Here is an 18,989-nt window from a genome sequence, read left to right on the forward strand (position 1 = left end):
GGAAACCAACCTGTTCTTCAGTGAGGGGAAGCCAGTATATACATGGAGCTGCTTTGGTCTTGAGGAACAAGTCATCCAGAAGCTTGGCGGGGGGCTCATCTGTTTTCTCTGATCAAGTCAAAAAAGCTTTGGTTTAGAGCAGTGGTTCTTAACAATCGAATTCGTTGTTTTTTTTTTGGGCTATGAATACCAGAGAGCATCAAATGACCCCGATACCAAAGTGACTACTGGGCTTTGTCAAACAATTGACCACTCAAAGAAGCAATTACGCAGGCCACACCCCAACACACTCTTCAGTGGAGTCGCTGCCTAGGTGTGAAGGGGGGCGCGGGGGTTTCACTCTGGATAGCTGCAATTAGCATCTTTAAATATAAGGGGCTGTTTACATGGCGACTCTTGGAGAAAACGAAAAATGTCATGTTTGCATTTATATTGCTCTCTCTCCATTTGAACAATGTCGCAATTCTGCATGAAAACGATGTAGTATTCATGCCCTAAGGCGACAGCGAATGATGCACTTTGACCTCCTCAGTCCGGAAGTCAACATGCCCGCCCACTCCAAGCAATGGCATTTTCTTTTGTTCAAAAAGGTACAAAAATGGAAACATTCAACATAATTAAAAATATTACAAAAACAGTAAATTAAAGCTGACGTTCCGCCATATTTCCTGTTTTTAATGTTTAGTAGCACCGCTGTGCACGCCCAATGTGACGTGTACGCCGCGGGAGCTTTTGATATCCATGCGGAGCAAGCCCCCTCAAGCCCCCGCAATCGAATTCTTCCACTTTGGAGGCAGGATTCCAAGGTTTGCATTTTTGCCGATACCATACGAACGCAAGGCCACTCCGCAACACAGTCATTGCGTTTTCGTGTCGCAGTCGCCATAGAAAATACCCCTAAGAGACTGGTGGACTTCTTGGTGGGTCTTGCAAAGGAATTGGCTCACTCTCATGCGGGCGCAAAGAAGGCGCAAAAGGAAAAATTGCTTCGGCAACTACCTCCAACACCTAGCCCTTGGAAAAAGGGCGAAGTGTGATATGTCATCACATAAAAAAAATGTTTTTTTTTATTGCGGTCCTGTAAGCAAACTGTAGATTTTGGAAGAAGTAAAAAGGTTGTCCGCCCGATTGCCTTCCTGAGCGGTCTACTGTCCGACAAGCAACAACTGTTTCGTCCAACTGGACGAGCCTATTCAGAAGGAGAGAAACTGACCTTCTAAAGGTGCTCATTGTCTTAAACAACCATCCCAGTATATGTCAGACATACTGTAAGTCTGACCACAGTATGGTCCCATGCATGAAGTTTAAAATGAATAAATTAATAAAACCTGACTACTATGTTCCATTTGGTTTACACAGAGGATAAAACTGGAAGAGTTAAAGGGACAAGTAAACACTTAAAAAGAAAAGTCACATCCTGTCTTCTGGGCTTGAAAGTGACAACAGGCCAGCTAGAATAATGCCAGTTTACCATTCCCCAATCAGCCAAGGCACCCCTGCCCAGCAAACAATCAAGATGCTAATTGACGCAATCCAACCCTGTGGTTTTGCAAGTGAATGGGAATGACTAATGAGGACTATAATTCTCAAAAATGATATGCCGATTAGGGTCACATGATCCTTCTCTGGTTACAAAAGTGATTTGTATCAACTGATCAACCCTTGGTAGTTCTAGTGTTAAAGTGCCTTTGACAGTAAAAAGCATGTTTATTTCATATTTCACGTGGTATTTTATGCTCCTGAATGAAATGGACCGCTTGGATGTGTGTGGAAGCCATCGCTTTTTTTCTTCAATTTTTTTTGACTCCTGCATGCAGATGGACTGCGAATTCAGCCGATTTAGCGAATTATTCGTTTTATTTTTCGCATCATGCCAGCCAAATGTGCTGCAGAAAAATGTTGCTGTACCAGGGAGAGGCGTGTGAGCCTTTTTGGGTTTCAAAAGGTTCCCATTGACCGCTGATATTGGCCAAAACAAACCCGACTGCTGTGGGACCATTGGACTTAAGAGGAAGTGAGTAAACATTGTATTTTGTATTATATCAAATACTGGGATCATGGCACACGTTTTAATACGGAGGTGGCTCGCATTTTGTGGCTGATTGTCCACCGAAAATGCCACTTGGCCGACGACCGGCGGCTTGTCGCACCCCCCCCCATACTCTGCTTATGGCCCTCTTCGTGTGCCCGGTGTCATCCGGCAAATTATGTCAGTAACCATTTATGTCCAGCTTGGATCTTTTACATTCATTTAAAGGTAAGATTATTTGCCCACAACAATAAATGACAACTGTTAAAGGCGTTCATTAATGCTCATGACAGTGTCATATCATAATTATGATTGTCTAATGACAGTCTTATTTTGCCACTATCAAAGAAAGTGTTACCAAATAACAACTTACAATGAATGAAACTGGAACAGTAACTGAAGAAATAATAAGCGAAGAACATGAATTTTGTTATTTACTGTATTGCCCCGAATAAAAGACCGTGTTTTTTTTGCATTGAAATAAAACTGAAAAAGAGGGGGTCATCTTATATTCGCGGTCTAGACATTATACCCATTCACGACGCTAGATGGCGCCGGATATCATTGAAGCGATGTTCTGTCATGACAGATCTCAGCTACTCTCAAGTTTAACCAGTTTGCATTATTTTATTGCAATGTTTTTCCTTATTCACATTTGTTTCATGACTAGTTACAGTTAGACTTCACTTTGATGGTTAATGCAGTTATTGCAATTTTGTTGTTTTATCACAATAGTTTGGTTTATTTACATTTCAAAAACCAGAAGCGAATGTGACTACACTTTAGTTTACATATTTAAATGTTTAGATATTAAGATTTGAATGAGGCAAAATAACACGCTTTTCTCTCAACTATATTGTTATAATTTGTTTCCGATGTACTGCAATTATTTTCTGTATAAAAATTAATTTGGTGTTCGAGAAGTCTTTTTTTCAAACTTGAGTCTTGAAAAAGAGGGGGTCGTCTTATAATCAGGGCCGTCTTATATTCGGGCCAATACGGTAAATCTGTAGCGCTGCAATGCATGCTAGGAGGCATGTTGGACGACAACAGTGTTGAAAGTAGGTGGCAGCAGAGGTTGACCGTCTCCCCCAGAGGAGCATTGATGGCCAGCTTCTTGAAGCAATAAAGCTTTGCAGCTCTTTTAAAGCTTCATGGTGGTTCATTTGGTCTTATGACAGTCTTACGATGCCGCTGTCAAAAATATTGTTACCGATTCATATCTTTTGGTGTAAATATCCCATAATACAGTGAGGACAGCTGCGGCTTCTTGCCCGGTGCGGCTTATCTATGACCAAATGCCATTTTCGTGTCAAATTTGGTGAGTGGCGGCTTTTAGTCAGGTGCGCCTTACAGAGCAAAAATTACGATAAGGCTGTAAATGAGCAGCAAACCAGCAAAAAAACCTAGATTTAATCCGTTTCTTTAACTTCACCGAACCCCTTAGACTTCGATCCCAGGTTAAGAACCACTGGTTTAGAGTATAACGTTTGTTGTATCAAGTTTTGTTGAAATAGGCTTTGGCAAAGATATATTTGTGTCAACCTTCATTACTTAGACATTCCTGCCATCTAGTGGAATTTGCAGCACATGACACTTCCATTGCCGGCGCAAGCTAACACAACCCACCTTTTTTGTCACTCTTCCTCTCCTTACTCTTGGGCCTTTCCCGCCTCCGTCGCTCTCGGTCTCTGTCTCGGGACCTGGAGCGCCGCTCCCGTTTCTCCGCCCCCGGTCTGGCGAACTCGCGAATCTTGTCGCGGTCCCACTCGCGCTCTCCGCGAGCCCGCTCGCGGCGCTCCATCTGCCGCTGCCGCTCGGCCCAAAGGTCCCGCACGACCGGGGCGCCGCGCTCACGCTCCCTGTCCCGCTCTCGCTCCTTGTCCCGCTCGGGCATGAGCGGGGGCAGTCGAATCTGCGGCGGGACCGGTTGGGGGACTTGCGGCTCCTCGCGGGTTGGCTTCAGTATGCCTTTGTGAAAGTCCAGCTGGGCAAAAGAAGACCGTTCACAATTCGGGAAGGAGATGCAAGAACAATTTTGAAAGCTCGTCCTTTACCTCGTCCTGTTCGCTGAAGTCCACACTGAGCACTTTTGGATTGCTGTGAGGCCATTTGACCCCGTGAAGAGCCTCTCTGGTCGCCGCCGCCTCCTCTTTGGTAGCATACTAAAGACGGAGTGGGCAGAGGATTATTAGCGCCTCAACAGAGAATAATTACCCGCTGCTCACCGTGACGTAGCAGTGCGACTTGATCTTGTCGATCCAGAAGCCCTCCTCCACCACGCTGCCCGTCTGCTTCAGAAGTTCTTTGAGCTGTCCCAAGGTGAACGGTCGCACCTGCAGACGTGTAAAAATCCACAAATTCCAGTTGAATCGTTCGCAAAACTTGATACCTGTTGAACACCCACCAGGTTGGTCACATGGACAATGTTTGAGAGTTTGCCGCGTGGCGGCGATGGTTGCCGCGTAGACCGGATGGGGTCGTCGATGGTGATGGACACTCCGGACCACTGCTGACTGATGGAGCGACGCACCACGGCTTCTTTGGGGGAAGCTTGAGGACGCACAAGTGTCAACAAAAAGCTCAAATATGAACGCTCGAGTTCCAAGAGCTCACCCTTTTTCACATCTACGTCCGGCGTCTTCTCGGGCGGACTTTGCTTTGTCTGCTCCACGGGGGGCAGGGGCGGGGTTTCGCGCTCCACGGTCACCGTGGGCTCCTTTTCGTCGGTCTCCCCGTTCTCCTGGCTGACCCCGGGCACCACCTGGAAAGGAAGTGCAAATAGAAACGTTCACAATTCGGAACAAAAAAATGATAGACGCCTCTGTTCGGACGGCCGCCTTGCCTGGGTCACCGTGCGTCGGATCTTGAGGCCGTCGTCCTCGTCGCCCTGGCCGTTGTCCTGGGTGTCCTCATCCCCGGACAGCTGCAGCTCCTCTGGGTGCAGGTCCACCACTGCCTCCTGGGCCACTTTTATATCTGGGATTAAAGACTGCGAAAAACGTGCACGGTAAGGCATCGTCTCCGAGGGCCGATGCCCTTTTTGCTCATCAAAATCAGAATGTTTTAGTTTTTAAGTAGCAGGCCGTACAGGTATTCCCCGGGTTACGAATGAGTCGCCTCCTGTTAATTTGTGGACATTTCAGGGACACGTCTTGTTGCGTGGCTGTCAATGGCATGGACTTACTTGGGCGCCAATTGAATATCAATGGGATGTAATGTTAAGTTTATGGTCAAAAATCACAACCACGCAGGTTTTTCCTGACAAATTTGGACGTACATGGCCGTCAATGGCATGTACATACATGGCTGATAAAGGCATCGACTTACTTTGACGACAGTTGGCTGTCATGGTGCGTGGTCCAAAAAAAAAAAAAAATTTTTTTTTTAATCACATGAACCAATGTTTTCCTGCCATTGAAAATGGGAAATTTGGACGTCAATTGCATTCCATTAGAAATAAATGGGCACATTTTTGGCGAATTATGAGAGAAGTTTAGGTTGTTGCCAAATTCTGTATACAACTTTTATGCCCCTTACTGTACTGGAATTTTTGATGTGTAAATTTTATGAATTTGGTCAAAAATTGTAGGAAAAGTAGCATTTTGAATTGGAATTAAAAAAAAAAAAAAAAAAAAAACGTTTACGGGCTAACGGAAAATTTTGGGGGTCATTTGAAAAATTCCCAGCATCGTGCGAAAATTCCGATCATTCAGATACTTGAACGGTGCTGATCGGTCAGGTTTAAAAATGTTTTTCTAAATGCATCTAGTCGTACAATTTTTGATAGAATCACATAATTTACGCATCAAGAATTCAAGGAAGGTAAGGGGCATATAAGTTGTAGAAAGAATTTGTCAAAAACGTAGCGTTGCCCCAAAATTTACCAAAAACTTTCCCATTCATTTCTAATTGGATGCCAATGACAACCATGTTCGTCTAAATTTCCCCATTCATTTTCAATGGCAGCAAAACATAGGTCCTTGTGACTTTTGACGATTGACCATGACAGCTCATTGAAATTCAACTGGCGCCCAATTAGGTCAATGCCAATGACAGCCATGTACGTCCAAATTTCCCATTCATTTCCAATGGCATTTACATTGCACTGACGCCCGTATTCACCGATGCAAATTCGGGGCTGTTTTTCTGCAAAGGGACCAGCACGACTCACCTGTGTAAAGGAAAGAATGAATGGGGCCCTGTATCGAGAGATTTTGAGTGAAACTCTCCTTCCATCAGCAAGGGCAATGAAGATGAGACGTGGCTGGGTCTTTCAGCATGACAATGATCCCAATCACACAGCCATGGCTTCGTAAGAAGCATTTCAAGGTCCTGGAGTGGCCTAGCCAATCTCCAGATCTCAACCACATAGAAAATCTGTCAACCCTATAGAAAATCTGTGGAGGGATTTGAAAGTCTGTGTTGCCCAACGACAGCCCAAAAACATCACTGCTCTAGAGGAGATCTGCATGGAGGAATGGGCCAAAATACCAGCAACAGTTTGTGGAAAAGCTTGTGAAGAGTTACAGAAAAACCTTTGGCCTCCGTTATTGCCAACAAAGGGTACATAACAAAGTATTAAGATTAGAACTGAAACGAATACTCGAGCAACTCGAGTTTAAAAACTGATCCGAGTAGTTTTACTCACCTCCAGTAATCGTTCATTTTGACAGCTCTAAGCATCACGTTTTGCTCGGACTACTTTTACTTTTAATGCGGGACGCGCTGACGTCACGTACGTAGAGGAAGAAGAAGAGGAAAAAAAACTTACTGCAGCCGACAGCTGCTACAAACGACGCCGACGTTGCTAAATACTAGCCCGCACGATGCTAGTTGGTAGCAGGTAGTGTCTGATGAGTCTCATAGAGATCACATGTATGTTGAACTAGAAGCAAAATGACAGACTCGGCCACGTCTGGGCAGCGTTAGTAAACAGCCGCCATCTTAAAGCAGTACAGCGCTAAGCGCTAATAAAGAGCGCTAAGCGCTAATAAATAAGATTAACTTAATGTTAGCCTTGCGGAGGGCTAGGTTTCTATTAATTATGACCACTGTCGATGCTTGGCTAGCGTGTCTTACATTTAGGCTTTAACATGACATAGCGATGTGGAGTGATGAGGGTGTAAAATAAAAACTCAATAATGCTAACTATCAATTTTAGCTCAGTAGTCATTGCTGGATAAAACACCAAGTAGCACTGGTCCCTAATGTGCTCCAATATAGCCTGTATCATACATTTATTTTGAACACTGCAAAAACTCAAAATCCTATCAGGACTTACAGTTTAAACTAACTTAAAACTTAACTAGAACTTAAAAATGGCTTGTCACGAATAGAAATTCAATGGAAACACGTGGGAAAAAAATCCTAACTTAAGTGATGTGTGTTATCAAGCGTAACAACATTTTTAGGTGTGTGTGTGTGTGTGTGTGTGTGTGTGTGTGTATATATATATATATATATATATATATATTAAGGCTGTCAAAGTTATCGCGTTAACGCGCGGTAATTAATTTTTTCAATTAATCACGTTAAAATATTTGACGCAATTAACGCACATGTCCTGCTCAGACAGTATTGTGCCTTTTGGTAAGTTTTACAGCAAGGCTTTTTGTTCTGTCTAACAGCGAACTCTTGTGGTCGCTTTGCGACATGATTTATTTTCTTGCCAGTTCAATATGGCTGCACGACGTCTCGGGCTGACGCCTACGTTGTAATGTTGTGCTTCTATGATCCTTGGACAAGATTTGTCCGTAAGTATGGTTGTTGTAAAGAATGTACATATTATGTTAGTAAGCGAAATGTTATATTTTTTGTATGAGACGGTTTTTGTTTATGTTTAGTGAACCTGTATAGCGTGCTAAGCTAACGTTGTTGCTAATGCAATGCTTGTGTACTTTTTTTTTGCAGTTATACGACGGTCTAAAGAGGACAATGGTTTGAGGTCATTTTATTAATAAATCAGATGAAAAAGGAAAAAGTCTTGATTATTAAGGCGTCATTCACTAGCTGTCTAGCTTTGGAAAAAGTAGACGCTTCGGAGTGAGGACAGCATAGACAGATTTAAATGACAGGAGAGTGAAATGCCCACTACAGTCCTTATGTACCGTATGTTGAATGTATATATCCATCTTGTGTCTTATCTTTCCATTCCAACAATTTATTTTACAGAATATATATATAATTTACAGAAAAATATGGCATATTTTATAGATGGTTTGAATTGCGATTAATTAATTTTTAAGCTGTAATTAACTCAATTAAAAATTTTAATCGTTTGACAGCCCTAATACATACACACACAGTGGGGAGAACAAGTATTTGATACACTGCCAATGGGTTTTCCCAATGGGTTTTCCCATTGGCAGTGTATCAAATACTTGTTCTGCCCACTGTATATATATACACATTTTGTTTTGTTTTTTTGTTTTTTTTTAAATAAGATCTAAAGGTTTTTTGAGTGAAAGCAGTGAATTAGTCTTTTTTTTTTATTTTAGTTACATCTGAGATGCAATTGTTGGCTGTTTTCAACAATATACATCGAAAATAAAGACATTGATTGACTGAAAATGGTTCAAGATTAGATGTCTTGTTTTCTCATGTATATTTATAATTGCTCTTCACCTAAAAATATATTTGTTTTATCCGATTACTCGATTAATCGATAGAATTTTCAGTCGATTACTAAAATATTTGATAGCTGCAGCCCTAAAGATGAACTTTTGGTATTGACCAAATACTTACTTTCCACCATGATTTGCAAATAAATTCTTTAAAAATCAAACTGTGATTTTCTGGGATTTTTTTCCGCATTTTGTCCCTCATGGTTGAGATTTACCCATGTTGTCAATTACAGGCCTCTCTAACGTTTTCAAGTGGGAGAACTTGCACAATTAGTGGTTGACTAAATACTTATTTGCCCCACTGTAATAACAATGGAGACCAAATGGCGGACGAGACTCCAGTGTCGTAAAGTCGAAATCAAAGTCGAGTACGTCGTAACCCGGGGACTGGCTGTAGTTTGAACAGTGAGCGTATAACCAAGACAAATCTGCTAGTCAATACCCCAATACCTTAAGAGAGTCAGTGGTAATGCTAATCGACGGCTTCTTTGCAGTAACCGCAGTGCTGGACCCCCAGCGCCTCTTCCTCCCCGCCGCGGCCCCGGAATCGGCGTCTCCCGCTCCGCCGTCGGCTTCGCTTGGCGTCTTGTTGCCTGCGAACAAAGCCCGAGTCAAATCGGACGACTCGAACACCGGCGGCTAATCCGGTCGCGGTCTGCTTACTGCTCAGGGAGATCTTGCGGGCGGCAAAAGCCTTGGGAGTGGTGCTCTGGAAAGAGAGGGAGAGAGAGAAAAAACATACAGAAACCCGAAAGGGTGCGAGGGGTGAGACGGGAACTCAAAACGGGTAACAGGAAGTCGAACAGGAAAATGGGGCGAGGAAGAGTTTCTGGGGAGTTTAAAAAAAAAAATGTCTGAGGCTAGAGCATCTGGGTTCCACCTCTGCGCAAGAACACAGACGCGGTAAGGTACAGATGCAGTATCGAGGTAACTCATTGGCTGCCACTGACAGCAATAGACGTTGAATCCATTTGAATCTACTTCAGATGGATTTGATGTCTACACTCGGTTAACTTAAATCAATGGCTGCCAATGACAGAACCAACAGATTGGACATCTACTCGTGACAAACTCATTGGTGTGAGGGTTATTTTTGAAGTCCGTCTCGGATGATTGGACGCCGACCATCGTCGACGCTCATTTAAAAAAAATCTGCAAGTGTTCTATGTCGCAGAGGTGGAAAACTGAGCCCTGGAGATTTTTCTTTTTTTGGGATATTTAACAGTTGTTGCTTTAACACTACCACTTGAGTCAGACTATCACAAATCAGTATTCAATCAATGAAACATTTGAAATGGTGAAAAGTGATTGCCTGGTACCATTTGACACCTGATTCCTTACTGGCTCGACTAGGGCCCAACTGCACCACCCTGTGCACTGTATCTAGGCAACAAGGATCCAATCGGGGAAGGCGGAGGAGTGAGGGCACGCCTCGATTTGAGTGATCACTGGGGTGCTTTTTTAGTCTCTGAAGGGAGGGTTTGCTGCGTTTGTTCATCAGCGGCTGTTCACAAAGTCACAATTGAGAGGGACGTCGGGTCAGAGCGGGGTTGGCTTTTAAGTCCTTGAAAGTCCAAAGTCTCTGAGATGAACAATACCAAGTGTTCTTTTCTTGCTCCGAAAAATATGTCGGTGATTGTGATTGTGGTGATTGTAAATCCGGGAAGCGTAAAAGTCAGAAAGTGGCAACAAACTGAAATGTCCAGCCACGAAAATCCCAAAAAATAAAAATTCCACGTCTTTTCATCTACTCAAGAAGTCTGTGAAGAACAGTTTGGTGACAGACATATCTCCATTCCATTTTGAAAGCGGTGAAAAGTGTCCAGATCTGACTTTGAAGTTCATCCCAGTATCCTGAGACAAAAGGACACCTGGGCAGCAGTCAAAAGTCATAAATCGTCACCGCAAAACTCCAGTTCAGTGAGCAGAGCGGCTTCCGTCTCCCGAGGCAAAGTAACCGGAGTTTGCCTTTACCGTGGCTTGACAATGACATGAGTTCAAGTTCTTTCTGTCGGCTCAAAATTCACTTGTAGACCCTGGGCTTAATTCGGGTAGCGGCGACGCACTCAGGCGTATCGGGACAGGAGTTGAAGGAGGAACGGATCAGGTGTTGTAGTTGTTGTAGGTGGTGTTGGTAGTAGTACGCAGCTTGTACCATTAGGGGCAATGGAAGAGGCATGGGCACCTTCATAACAAAGCAATCAATGTGGTTTTAAACAACAATCACACCATCAAAATATTGAAGAGAGAAGCGTTCGTGAGGGGATACGAGAGGCTAAAGAAGGACAGAGGAAGAAAAGAGGCAGGAGATAAACCATAATGCATCACGACACACCCCATCGCTCGATTAAAAGAAAAAAAAATGCCACAGATAATTAACTCCTGGTATGACTGGACTTTTAGCAAAAACGTGGCGACGTGAAAAACGAGCCTTTCAATACGGGACATGCAGTTCGGGCAGGACGAACGAAGCGAACCGCGTCACTTTTGAGCCGTTAAGGAGTCATTATTTGAGCTAAGACGCTAATCAATTGCCATGGCAACCAACGACACGCTTGGTGGAAAGAATCAATACGATGGTACCTTGACTTATGAGTTGAATCGATGCGAGACGTTCGATCCATTTGAAGACGAACGTTCACCCTCCCACTTAAAGCAACACTAGCTAACTTTTCAGTTTCAGTTAATTTTAGCGACACAGGTGGACAAAAGCGGTAGTGCTTTGCTTTAAAGTGCCTATGACAGCATAAAAAAAACCTTAAACAGCATTAATATGTGAATTAGAATCATATTTTCTTACGTTTCGACTATAGACAATAATTTGGCAAAGCAGAGGACGAGAAATTAAGTCTTTTAATCTGCCGTTTAGCCCCGCCTGTCAGTACGGTGCTCTAGCGTCCCCAGCTGGAGGATGACGTCGGCAGGGTCACGATTTCATCCGATTTAGAATTGAGCCCATTGAGGAGGAAGATTCAGAACGAGGAAAATGCCACGAAGAGAGCAGCAAAATGTCATTGTTTCAATCTCTATTCTCCAGTACTTTTTTACAGGAATTTTTTTTATCTATGTATTTTCCTCAATTGCTAAATAAATAGTATGGTCATGACAAATAACAGTCTTGTGCTAAATGGAATACGAAATATTAAAAATGCATTTTATTCAGTACGAAATGGCAAAATTACTCCATATTGGTCAAATCTGTCAAATTCTTGCACCTCCCGAACGATATTTTATGCCGCCGGAGTTAGTCCGGCTTTTGTCAATTCCCTGCTCCGGCTTCAGAGAGCGTAAAGAAACCAGGAAGCGTGATAGCTAGCCAACATATTAACCCGAATCGAGCGGCGTTCTTATTCTCGCCAATCGAAAACGAAAAATCACACAAAACAACCCGGATCATCACACACGGCGGTGGGGTTGTCAATTGTCTTCACCTATCGGCAACCCCCTGGCGGCAAGCAAGTTACAGCTCAGTTAGGTGATTTGGGCACCTAACAATTCGATTACGATAACAATTCAGAGGCTACGATTCAATTCTAAATCAATTATTGATGCACCTCCCAGCTATTATCTGCTTTTAATGTTTCATACATTAGTTACAAAAATTGTACAAAAATCCTCTCGGGCCTAAATAAACTACTATTTCAGTATCAAGTTAACAGTTCAAAACAGTAAAATACACCAGCTTTAAACTACATTCAATTCATTTAATGTTGTGAATCAACAGTTAAAGTTGTTTAAAATTGCTCCCGTTACTCCGTAATTTCTCTTCTACTTTCAACATGGGAAAGTTTTAAAACAGTTTCATCATTTAACGATTGATTCAAGTCATGATTTTGCCAATTTAACAGTATTTTAGATAAAAAGTGAATTAGGTTTGCTCCAAAGGTTCCCTACAACAGCTTTCCAGAGAAGTCTACTGCTTTAAGATGGCGGCTGTTTACTAACGCCAGCGAGCCTGTCACTTCAAAATCTAGTTCTATACACATAAGACACCTACTGTAGCATTATGTGGGCATAGTTTGTAGTGGCTGTCGGCTGCAGTCACGTATTATTGTTTTTTTTTTTCTAGCAGCATGAGTTAAGCATGATGTTTACTCTCGGTTTGTTCCTCATTGCATTCCGAAGACCGCGCGGACTGTGTTTTAGTTCCGCTTTACAGGGTTTCCCCTACATATTAAATATTGTGGCGCACCGCCACACCAAAATAAAAGCCGCCAAGGGATGCAAAAGAGATGTTTTTTTTAAGGCCGTTTCAAACTACCGGCAGCCTTGTGTGAAGGGTTCAGCTGCAACATATTCATTGTGTATTGTAGTGTCCGTAACTACGCGAGGCCCCCTTAAGAGACGATCGGACAGGGAGCTGGGACGTAGAGGGAAGGGAGAAAGAACGGCCAACTTAGCTGTTGCATGTCGCGTAAGCCCGCTGTTATTTTGTTATTGTTGCCACAATAAAGTGGGTAAGCCAATACAGACTCCTCTCCTTCTTCCCCTATTCGGGGCATTACAGTATTTCGGATCAGACTTTTCAGAGAAAGTGAGCGGTGGATGGGCGTCTTGGACGGAACGGAAGATTGAATAAAATTGCGACGAGAGGCGGGCAGAACGCCGCCGCGCTAATGTCAACATCGCATTCATAAGCAGAGAGGCTGGCGTACTTATATCTGTGCTATCAGGCTGTTTCGACAGACGGATATACGCAATTACGGCTGACGAAACCTTGACAAATTCGCTTTTTTTTTATCCAAGTTTCGCGAGCTCATGGACACTCGAAATTTGACTTCTCCTTGCTGAGCTAATTGGTACCTCGATGTGCGTTTGTGTGGAAATGTAGTTCACGAAAAACAACAACAAAACTAGTCAATACAGATTTATTTTTGCATTGATCATTGACCCTATCAATTAATTAGGTCCAATTTGGTGAGAAATGTAGCCCTGACCCCCGTTCACCTATGGGTCAGATTATTCAATTTACTTTAGGTAAATATTATCATGTTTTTATTATGACCATACATCTAAAGGTTGGTCATTTTTCACCAAAATCAAAGGGAAAGATGCTTTCAAATAATGTTTTGAACAATATCACTTCTTGAAATATGAACATTTGTTTTTTTTAGGATTATACTCACTTTGTGCTTGAAATAAGTGTGTTAAGATTATTTTCAGATAGCTATTTTTCTTATTTCAAGATATCTGAGCGAAATTTACTTGAAGCACTGGCAGATAATTTCACTTATTTCTAGTAGATTTACACTGAAAACAGGGGAATTTAACTAGTCATCAGCCAATCAAACGTGCGTTTGAGGGGTAAAAATTGTGTCAGTGTAAGTCTGAACACAATGCATGTAATTCACTGAATAATGGTAGGGTCAATTCTATCCTTACAAAATATGTAATGACAATCTAAATGACCTCTACAACTGAACTCATTAAATAATACAAATAAGGTTGCTTAAAAGTTGGTGGGGACAATTTGGGCATCCTGAAAAGTTCCTGGTGTTATGTTCCTAACGTCCCTATGCAAACCTACGCCATTCGTACATTAACAGAAGGACTATTGTTGTGTTAATGTAGTACATAATAGGGCCAAATAAAAGGAAACAGGACTATGAGATGTAAGTCGTACTATTGCTGACAGAAAAAAAAAAAAAAAGTCATATTATAACGTAGGGTAATGTAGCTGTAATCGGCTACGGATTTTACGTACATGTGCCGTAGCTGAGAGCTGCGACATTAGCATGGCTAATGAAATATTTCAAATAGATCTGTTATGGTTTTTCTTGGGAAAGAAAATGTGAATAAAAAAATTAATTTGTCATATGACGACACAATTTTGCCGTGGCACGACATGGTGAGGCGGTCAGACTCCGATGCAGCCCACCACCGCAGCTTAAAAAAATCCTATGGGAAACCCTGCATTCAACTAGTTGTCAGTTGACATATCACAAATGTTATGAAAACATTTTATAAAGGCTGAAAAGTTTTCTAGGGTTGCTTTAAAGACCACCAAATACAAGTCAACCAATGACTCACGTACGTCGAGGTACCACCGCGGCGTCGACCTAGTCATGCTCATTGGCCAACGTGTAATGAGCCAGGCCCTTCTCGGCCCGACTTACCTCTTCCAGGCGGTTGTCGCCGTCCGCGGGCACCGCGTCCGGCTGCCGGGCCTCGGCACTCTCGGAGTGAGGCTCCACTTCGGAAACGGACGCCTCGCTAGGTTCGGACACTTCTCTGAAAACGGAAGGAACAAATCAGATTTAGAAATCCACATTCAAAACCAAAAACTCTAGCAGCTGCAAACCCTTCCACTTCAAATTGATTGGACAATATTATCGTATTGCACATAATGCAAACAATGATCCAAATAAGGGACGACTATTTCTTCAGTTACTGTTCTAGTTGTTTCATTAATTGCAAGTTATGGAATTTATTAACACTTTAATTGAAGGTGAAGCCATCAGACTGTGATAAGACCATCATAATTATGACATGACACTGCCATGAGCATTAAATTATGCTTATGACATATGTCATTTTGTATCATCTGGCAAATTATCTCCCTTTTGAATGGTTGTAAAAGATCTGAGCTGGACATAAATGGAGTTAGTGACATTATTAGCCAAATAACACTTAATGAGTAATGACATCTGTCATCAGCATTTATTAATGCCCATGATAATGTCATGTCATAATTAGGACGGTTTCATGGCAGTCTTATGACGCCGCCGTCAAATAAAGTGTTACCTATTAACCCAAATAAATCAACAAATAAGCCGCACAATGAGGGGAAAAAGTAGCGGCTTATAGTCCGAAAATTACGGTATTTTCGATTGTCTTACCATATGTTGTAAGGGTAGAATAGACCCTACCATGATTACGTTTTCATGATGTTAAGACTTATCCTTTTTCACTTCCACCTCAAACGAACATTTGGTTGGCTGATGACTTGAAGCTTCCCGTCCCGCCACAAATACATACTCACACAACTCCATGTCGACAACATGCCGCCTCCTCGCCCCCTTCTGAGAGGAGGAGATATTAAAAGTTTCTTTTTCGGCCAGCAGCAGCCACTCTAAGTCATGTAAAAACACAATGTTGTGGAAGAGGGGGAAACACCACTAATTTTGCTTCTGAAAGTTCGACCTGCATCTGAGTTAGCATAACATTAAGCTTGCTAACCGTCAAAACTACAGCGGGCAGGTCAGCCTCCACAAGGAACAACGAAGTCAAGCTAGTCATCCCTTACTTGGATCATTGTTTGCATTATGTGCGATACGGTAATGCTGAGACCAAACCTACGCCCTTGGTTATCAAATATGAAATACAAATATTTTTCTTCCACTGACTAAGATGCACCTCCCACCAATGAGTTAATCACGAGAAGAAAGTTTGTTCATTCGCGGCAAGTCCTCCCGCTTCGAATAAATTGGACGTCTATAGCAGTCAATGGCAGAGTGGAAAAACGTAACGACCAAAGGCCACCCCACTTCACACCTAACAAAGATACCCAGCGTCATTCCCACATGCTCCCAATGCATCGGCCCAGTGTCGCCCATTATTACCCGTTTTTGTTAGCTTCGGATAGCATTCTCGCCGATCTCGAGGAAAGGACGCCCGGTGACGGAAAGCGACGGTCAGCGGAGGGTTTTGCCCTCCGAAAAAAAGACGACTGGCGTCGGAGGAGCTTCGACTACAAATCGGCGGATGACTGCGACGCTCTCAAGGATGCAATGTGGGCATGCTAGCCATGTTGGCTAGCGAAAGCAGTGTCACGAAAAAAAATAAAATAATAAAAACACAGCAAAAACTAAACCACGGTTATATTCAGTTTCTTCTCGCGAAATAAAAGTTACGCGAATATTTCTTAGACCTTTATCGACTCATAGGACAATTTCACTAAAACGACTTGTAATGAATTAAAAGGCCGGGTGCCGCGGTTAGCTAGAAGCGGAAATCACGCCAAGAAGCAACAGAAGGAGGACGAGGACCCAATTAGGGAAGGGGGGAAAAAAGGCAACAGCCAATCCAGCGGTAGGGCGTCCCTTGACATGCCTGACCGAAAACATGACGAACAATATTAACTCGCGACGTTTTAAGTAGGTGTACTTTAGCTTTTGTTTGTAGAGTTACTTGAAGAAAAAAATGCACGCGTGTGGAAAGGAAGATTTTTGTTTAAAGAAAAAACCCCAAAAAAAACAACAATTATTCAATCGAATAGTTATAGTCAGGCACAACTAAAAGCCATCCGTCAGTCCATTTTAGATTCTGCTCACTGTTAATTAGCATGTGAATAGCACATTACTATAACTGACGACTGACTTTGGGGAAGAATTATGAACTTATTACAACCCCAAGCAAAAAGTATGGAATCACCAGTCTCGGAGGAGCACTCACTCAGACATTTTATCATGTAGAACATACTCAGATAAAAAGCTTGACGAAATAATGAATTAGTTCAAAAGTGCAACTTCTTAGCATTCAGAAACACTAAAAGAAATGAATAAAAACATTGTGGTGGTCAGTAAATGTTACTTTTATAGAGCAAGTGCAGGGTAATGTATATGGAATCACTCCATTCTGAGGAAAAAATATGGAATCATGAGAAACAAACAAAGAAATAACAATCAAAACACATCGAGTATTTAGTAGCACCACCTCTGGCATTTATGACAGCTTGCAGTCTCTGAAGCATGGACTTGATGAGCATTCTTCATCAATTTGGTGCCAACTAGAGCTGAAACGAATACTCGAGCAACTCCAGTTTAAAAACTGTTCCGAGTAGTTTTTTTCACCTCAAGGAATCTTTTAATTTTGCCAGCTCTAAGCACCACGTTTTCCCTGGACTACTTTTAATGCGGGACAACGCGCTGATATCACGTGGGTAGAGGAAGAAGCAATAAAAATTAAAAAAAAACCTCACTGCAGCCGACAGCCGCGACAAACTACGGCGACGTCGCTAAAACCTAGCCCGCATGATGCTACGGTGGTAGCAGGTAACGTCTGATGCGTCTCAGAGATCACATGTATGTTGAACTAGATGCGAAATGACAGTCAGCGGCGTTCATAAACACCCGCCATCTTAAAGCAGTAGACTTCTCAGCGCTAATAAATAAGATTAACGTTACTGTCACTCGCTCACGTAACGTTAGCCCTGCAGAGGGCTAGGTTTCTATTAATTATGACCAATGTCGATGCGTGGCAAACGTGTCTTGCATACAGGCTTCATTTAATCTGTGAAAACAGTGCTGTAGAGTGATGAGGGTGTAAAATAAAAACAATATTGCAAACTGTCAATTTTAGCTCAGTAGTCATTGCTGGATAAAACACCAGGTCGCACTGGTCCCTAATGTGCTCCAATACAACAGGGATCATACTGTAACGTTGACAAAGAGTCACCCGCTTCGTTAGGTTGCAATGACGTAATTTTTGGGAACTTGTGGACCAACCAACACACGACTGCTGTCTGCCGCAGCCGACGCAAACGCACCTGCCAGAACGACAACAACAACAGGAAGGCAAGTCTCTCGCTCTCCCGCACCCCCTTCACCTCCGCACGTCACGCGGTGCATTCAGGAACGCATGCAAATATCCCACTGCAAACACTCAAAATCCTATCAGGACTTACAGTTTAGATGAAGGCTTGACACGAATACAAATTCAATTGAAACACGTGGGAAAAACACCTAACTTTAAAGTGAAGTGTATTATCAAGCGTAATGGTATTTTTAGGAAAGAAATATACGTATATATTTTTTTATTATACAGGCGGGCAAATAAGTATTTAGTCAACCACTAATTGTGCACGTTCTCCCACATGAAAATATTAGAGAGGCCTGTAATTGTCAACATGGGTAAACCTCAACCATGAGACAGAATGTGAAAAAAAAAACAACAGAAAATCACATTGTTTGATTTTTAAAGAATTTATTTGCAAATCATGGTGGAAAATAAGTATTTGGCCAATACCAAAAGTTCATCTCAATAGTTTGTCATGTACCCTTTGTTGGAAATAACGGCGGCCAAACGTTTTCTTGTCTTCACAAGCTTTTCAAACACTGTTGCTGGTATTTTGGCCCATTCCTCCATGCAGATCTCTTCTAGAGCAACGATATTTTGGGGCTGTCGTTGGGCAACACGGACTTTCAACTCCCTCCTCACCCTGTGGCGTCAAAATGATGACAAGAATGACAATAATCCCATACAAAGCAGTGGCTTCGTAAGAAGCATTTCAAGGTTCTGGAGTGGCCTAGCCAGTCTCCAGGTCTCAACCCGATAGAAAATCTGCGGAGGGAGTTGAAAGTCCGTGTTGCCCAATGACAGCCCCAAAACATCAA

General features: G+C 42.6%; 1 protein-coding gene across 2 annotated transcripts in view; it reads right to left on the reverse strand.

Annotated features, from left to right (window-relative positions):
• acin1b (apoptotic chromatin condensation inducer 1b) overlaps positions 1-18,989 on the reverse strand; it is a 33,806-nt gene that overhangs the window by 2,923 nt on the left and 11,894 nt on the right. The window contains exons 7-16 of one of the 2 annotated variants that reach the window (XM_057854417.1): positions 14,772-14,886; positions 9,319-9,364; positions 9,106-9,248; positions 4,875-5,021; positions 4,646-4,793; positions 4,437-4,582; positions 4,258-4,365; positions 4,087-4,194; positions 3,659-4,016; positions 11-108 (exon numbers count right to left, since the gene is read on the reverse strand). In XM_057854417.1, the coding sequence (XP_057710400.1) occupies positions 11-108; positions 3,659-4,016; positions 4,087-4,194; positions 4,258-4,365; positions 4,437-4,582; positions 4,646-4,793; positions 4,875-5,021; positions 9,106-9,248; positions 9,319-9,364; positions 14,772-14,886 (1,417 nt within the window). Of the gene's footprint in view, positions 1-10; positions 109-3,658; positions 4,017-4,086; positions 4,195-4,257; positions 4,366-4,436; positions 4,794-4,874; positions 5,022-9,105; positions 9,249-9,318; positions 9,365-14,771; positions 14,887-18,989 lie in introns of both variants that reach the window. The other variant, XM_057854416.1, reaches the window with a different exon arrangement.

Source organism: Corythoichthys intestinalis, chromosome 13 (assembly GCF_030265065.1).
Source record: "Corythoichthys intestinalis isolate RoL2023-P3 chromosome 13, ASM3026506v1, whole genome shotgun sequence".
Lineage (NCBI taxonomy): Eukaryota > Metazoa > Chordata > Actinopteri > Syngnathiformes > Syngnathidae > Corythoichthys > Corythoichthys intestinalis.